This window comes from Chinchilla lanigera, unplaced genomic scaffold (genome assembly GCF_000276665.1).
Source record: "Chinchilla lanigera isolate Chin_1 unplaced genomic scaffold, ChiLan1.0 scaffold00028, whole genome shotgun sequence".
NCBI lineage: Eukaryota > Metazoa > Chordata > Mammalia > Rodentia > Chinchillidae > Chinchilla > Chinchilla lanigera.
This window is the reverse complement of record NW_004955429.1, coordinates 15,345,501-15,351,046: the sequence shown is the minus strand read 5'-3', so window position 1 is coordinate 15,351,046 and position 5,546 is coordinate 15,345,501. Positions and strand designations below refer to the sequence as shown.

General features: G+C 62.0%; 1 protein-coding gene and 1 long non-coding RNA gene across 2 annotated transcripts in view; one reads left to right on the top strand and one right to left on the bottom strand.

The window, feature by feature from the left end:
- Positions 1 to 703: 703 nt before the first annotated feature.
- Dnajb8 (DnaJ (Hsp40) homolog, subfamily B, member 8) lies at positions 704 to 1,701 on the bottom strand. The gene has a single exon (XM_005387042.1). It carries the CDS (start codon positions 1,481 to 1,483, stop codon positions 779 to 781), a length of 705 nt encoding a protein of 234 aa, XP_005387099.1. The 5' UTR covers positions 1,484 to 1,701; the 3' UTR covers positions 704 to 778.
- A 72-nt stretch (positions 1,702 to 1,773) lies between these two features.
- The window catches only part of LOC102025146, a 12,433-nt gene continuing 8,660 nt past the window's right edge, over positions 1,774 to 5,546 (top strand). The window contains exons 1-2 of the long non-coding RNA XR_261338.1: positions 1,774 to 1,858; positions 2,009 to 2,245. This is a non-coding gene — a long non-coding RNA (uncharacterized LOC102025146). The remainder of the gene's footprint in view (positions 1,859 to 2,008; positions 2,246 to 5,546) is intronic.

Below are 5,546 nucleotides of genomic sequence, written 5' to 3'. Positions count from 1 at the left end.
ACATCATGAAAGTACAAATCAAATACATAAAAATACCTGATACAGTTCTAAGTTTGAGATTGTTTTAAAATAAACCTTTAAAATACACATTTAAAAAAGGCAGGCTCACAGCACTCAGGAGGCTGAGGCAGGAGGATCCCTGTGAGTTCAAAGCCAGCCTGAGCTACAAAGTGAGTTCAAGGCCTCCCTGAACTACATAGTGAGACCCTGTCTCAAAAAAGAATAAAATAAAATTTAAAAATACAAAGACCAGCACTCAATAGGCCTCATAATCAGAGCACAATCCCCTTCTCTTCTTCCTCCCATAATGGGGAGCTCACCACCCCCAAGGGTGTCTGCCTTGGACAGAGCTCTGCCTCCCTGGGCTGGGGCCTCATGCCAACCCGCTTCCCCCACCCGGGCGTGCAGGACTAAGCCTGCAGTTGCTCATCAAGACAGCACCACATGCAAGGGACCTTGGGCTGTGGGGCGACCAGGGCAGTGCGGGAACGGAGGGGCAGACGGCTGGCTTGGCTGGAGCTCAGGGAGGCGGGAGGGCTCTGAGGCTGCAGGGAGCTGGGCAGGGTCCCCATGAGGAGGATGGGTGGGTTTCTCTGCTCAGAGCAGAGGGTGCCCTGGACAGGTAACGCAGGCGGGCATGCGACGCCCTGCAGGGTCCCCTGAGCCGCGCCCACCCCACAGAGCCGGCCGGGGGCCTCGCGGGCTCACTGCCAGGCGCCTTTATTAACATCAGCTACCGTCGGGGCCCAGGGCGCAGCTGGGCCTCGGCTGGCGGGGCTCACTTGTTGTCCACCCGCTTGAGCTGCTCCTTGCCGTTGATGGTCACTGAGCGGAGCTGCCCGTCCTGCTCCACCTCCACGCGCTCCTGCCCGTTCTCCACGATGCGCTTCGTGGTCACCTTGTGCCCGTTGACCATCTCGGTGGACGACATCACCGTCTTGAAGCCTGAGCCGCCTGCGCCGGAGCCCCCGAAGGTGGCGGCAGAGAAGGAGGTGCGGGACGCACCGCGGCCCAGGGTGTCCAGGGACGAAAAGGCCTCCATGAAGGCCGGGAACTCGCCGAAGCCGGAGAAGGCGCCGTGCAGGCCGAGCCCCCGGCCGCCGCCGCCGCCGCGCTCGCTGCCCCCGAAAGGGCTGTCCCAGAAGTCGAAGGAGAAGGGATCGAGGCCACCGAAGAACTCGCGGAAGATGTCCTCGGGGTTTCGGAAGGTGTAGCCGCTGCCGAAGGGACTGCGGTGCGGGGCGTTGGCCCCGCCGCCCGCCCGCCAGCTGTCGCAGCCCGCGCGGTCGTACACGGAGCGCTTCTTGGGGTCAGACAGGACCTCGTAGGCCTCAGACACCTGCTTGAACTTCTTCTCGGCCTCCTCTTTGTTGTCAGGGTTCTTGTCGGGGTGCCAGCGCAGGGCCAGCTTGTGGTAGGCCTTCTTGATGTCGTCGGCGGAGGCTCCGGCCTGCACACCCAGCACCTCATAGTAGTTAGTCATGGCGAGGTGGCCAGGGGGTGGCCGCGGGGACAGGACGAGAGGCTGCGGCTGGCTGGGTGGCTCCCTGTGGCGGTGATGGGGCCCCGGCGGAAAGCTGTGGGGTCAGGCGAGACTGTGCCCCTCAGTGGGCTGAGCTCGTCATAGTCCCCGTCTGCAGAGGGGCAGGGGAGGGGAGGGACAGAGCTGCAGGGGCCGGGCCGCAGGTCTCTGGGGCTGGGGCCCGGCCTTTGTGACATCAGCTTCCAGGGCGTGGCAAACCCCACCCCCGGCTGGACCAGGCAGAGCTGGGCACACGGGGCCGGGCACACAGGGCTGAACCAGAGACTGAGCCAGAGGAGGCACCCGACGCAGGCTCCGGGCTGGGAGGTCTTAAAGGTCGGGGCAGGGGCCCAGGGAGAGAGGAAGGATTCCCGGGACGCAGGTCATCACGTCCTCTGGGCCCAGTGGCCAGCTTGCTGCTGGATAGCAAGCAGGCCTGAAGTAGGGGGTGGCGGGAGTTTATCTTGCACCCTGTTATCTCACCAGATCCTCAGGGGTCAGCGAGTTCCACGCAGACAGGCATGTGTACCAGCATGGCATTTGGCGAGCATGTGTTGGATGAATGAAGCTCAGAGACGTGCAGCAACCTGTTCAAGGTCACACAGCAAGTAGGGGAGAGGAAGGTCGGAACCCAGGGCTGTCTGGGACTGTTGTGGAAGGCAAGTTCCTAAAAGATCCCACTTGATGTTGGAGAGGAAGACGGACACGGATAATCATAGACGAGTGAGTGCTCTGGGCTGAGCAGTGCCCCCAGCCCCCCAAAAACTGCGTTCCCCTCTGAACCCCTGGAAAGCCAGTGTGAGCTTATTTGGGAAAAGGATCCTTGTGGGTGCAGAGATGAGATTATCTGGGTTACCTGGGTGGGGCCTGAGTTCAACAAGCGAAGGGTGATCTGGAGACAGACTCAGGTGAGAACCACCCCAGGAGAGGATGAAGCAGGAATGTCTCCCTCAGAGTGCAACCCCACTGACAAGCTGGTTCCACACTTGCGGCCTCCAGAACCGTGAGAGAATAGATTTCTGCTCTTTGTAGGAACTTTGTGTTTGTGTTTGTTTTTGTTCTTTTTGAGACAGTTCAAGCTTTCCTTGAACTCCCTCGCCCGAACTCATGGCGACCCTCCTGCCTCAGCCTTGGAGTGCTGGGATTACCGGTATTTGCCACCATACCCAGCAGATCTCTGTTCTTTGAGGCCCCCTGGTTTGTGACGTCTGTTACAATGGGCCTAGAACAGGGCGAATGACATAGCGGAACTGCAGCTGACAACCCTGCCGGCAGCACCCCCTACCCTGCGCCACCCTGACTGGGATCACCCTTGCCAGGACCCAGCCCTGCCAGTGCCACAGGCGGGGCTGCTGCTCCTGCTGGAAGGTTCTGCAAGTTCCCAAGCACCCTCTGGAGAGGCACGGGGATGGATCGAGCGGCTCTGCGACATGGCAGGTGGTGACGATGGCTCTGATGACCCGTACAAGAGGGACAGTGCTGCAGCGGGTGGGGTCACGGGGTCGGCGGCACTCAGTTACCCGTTAGAGGACGATGGCGGGGAGGCGGTCGTGGTCAGAGTAGACACCAGAGCGGGAAGGACTCACCACGGGAGCGGTGGGCGATGGTGACTTTGGGGCCCTGGGGTAGGGCTCGTCCTTGGCCTCAGCAGCAGGCCGCCGCTCCCATCTCGCACCCTGGAGCGCAGGAGGGCGGGAGGGCGGCCAGAGCCCCGTTCCTCCCTCCGAGTCCAGGCAGAGTCGCCAGCCTGAGGCTGAGCACGCACGGGAAAGAGGCGGTCGCAGACCTGTGACGTGCGGAGGCGGTGGTGGTCCCCGTGCCACCTTGGGGCTCCCAGCTTTGGCACTTGGAGGCGTCCTGGAGCCCGGGGACCCCAGCTTTTCGGTGTGCTCTGGGCCCGCATCCTCCCCACACCGTCCTCCGTCCCCAGGTCAGCCGAGGACGACAGCTGTGTGAGCAGGTCACCCTGCTGAGACAGTCAGTGGCTGTCCTTGTCACAGCACTGGTGGCCCCATGCAGAGGGATGGCCGCGATGCAGGAGGCAGTGTCAGAGGTGACTGGCGGAGGAGGTCGCGGTAGCCATGGAGGCTGAGTGGGGGGTCGGTGACCAAGGAGGCGGATGGTGTTGCTAGTGGTGGCCGTGCTGGTGGCCATGGTCACGGTGACTCTGGATGCAGCGGTGATGGTGACGATAGAGATGGGGTGACGAGCGTGGTGGTGTTGGCAATGCCGACCCCAGTTGAGGTGGAGGTGGCGATGCCAGCGGCGGCGGTGGTAACGGTGGTGACACCTGTGACGGCGCTCTTGGCAGTGGCGGGGATGCCCCAGAAGGGAGAGAGTGGCGCTGGCCCCAGGGATGACATCCCCTCCCGCAAGGACTTTGAGGGTTCCACAGCCCAATGTGTTTGAGGGTCCCCAGGGGCAGCAGGGGACCCCCGCCCCTGCCCCAGGGTCTGTGGGCAGCTCCGAGGCCTCTCTCTTCTCCAGGCCATTGTCCCCCCTCGCTGGCAGGTGGTGATCCCCTTCCAGGAGTCGCCTCCCTGGCCTCAGCCTCTGAGGTCCAGCGTCCCTGGCCGCAGGCCACCCTGGAGCCCACCCCCTGAGCCACAGCCTGGAAAGAGAACAGACCTGAAGAACCAGGCTGATGGACAGTGCCTGACCCGCTGCCCAGGGCTGCCCAGAGAGGGCCGGGCACACCCAAGGTCACACAGCAGTCCCAGGAAGTCCTCCCGGGAAGCTGATGGGCTGATTAGGCAGACGATTGGTATTCTGAGCAGCCAGAGGCCCCTCTGTGTCTCGGTAATTAATGGAGTAGCTTTTTAAAAGGATTCTAATCACCCCCGATGCTATCTGCTTATCACTAGCGTCCCTAATTAGATGATCCTGGCAGTCACTCGGCTAATTCCCTCCAGCCCCACGCAGCCCTGCCCGCCCGGGGAGGCCCCCGCCCTTAGTCCTCCCCGGCCTGGCCAGATGGGCAATTTGGGGCCTGTTGCCCCTCAGGGCCCTGGTGCTCTAACCGCATTACCTCCAGGATGGATGGGTGACAGCGTTGGGTGGATGGGCCGGTGGGTGGACGAGTGGCAGCAGGTGAGTGACAGGACCGAGTGGCAGACAGCTAGGAGGGTTTGAATCCGAGGGTTTGAATCCAAGCTCTGGCACTTCCGAGCTGTGTGTTGTTCGGGCAGTCACTTAACCTCGCTGGACCTGTTTCCTCTTCTCATCTGTGCAGCGGGAGCGATAACTCACCCCGCCTTCTAAGCGCGCTGGGAGGACAGCTCAGAGCAGGCCCCGCATTCGCTAGCGTCCCTCAGGGCGGGTCACGGGTGGGCTGGCAGACAGACTGCTGAGGAGTAAGGGGTGGCTGGGTGGGCGGGCGCGGGTCCGTGGGCTGTGTGCTGGCCCTGAAGAGCTGGCCGCGACTGGGCATGGAAGGGACATAAACGCCTAGTGGGAAGAGGGAGTCTGGACGGCTTCTCTTCTTCTCCAGAGCTGGTGCAGCCATCTCAGCTCCGGCCTGGCATCGACGGACTCCTGCCTCCCGGAAGGCTTTCCGTCCGCCCCCAGCTGGTGGCAATGCGTGCCGCGTGGGTGCTGTCCCTTTCCTGAGGTTGCAGCCCGGTTCTGCCCTTCCTGGTGGCCCACAGGGTCTCAGGGCTCAGCTTTAGCCCTGAGTGGAGGTTTCCCGCCCACCTGAAGGCATGGTCTTCCGATTTGCATATATATGCACTCATCCGCACTGGCAGAGACCCACCCATTCTCCCCACTGCATATCCACCCACCCACCCACTCATCCATTCACCCTTCCATCCATCTATCCTCCATACATCCACCTGTCCATCTATCCACCCTCCACCCGCCCATCCATCTATCCATCCATCCATCCATCCACCCATCCATCTATCCATCTATCCATCCATCCATCCACCCTCCACCCACCCATCCATCTATCCATCCATCCATCCACCCATCCATCCATCTAACCTCCACCCACCCATCCATCCATCCATCCACCCTCCACCCA

Excerpts from the sequence above, each read along its gene's own strand:
- Dnajb8 (XM_005387042.1), bottom strand. The coding sequence starts at position 1,483 with ATGACTAACTACTATGAGGTGCTGGGTGTGCAGGCCGGAGCCTCCGCC.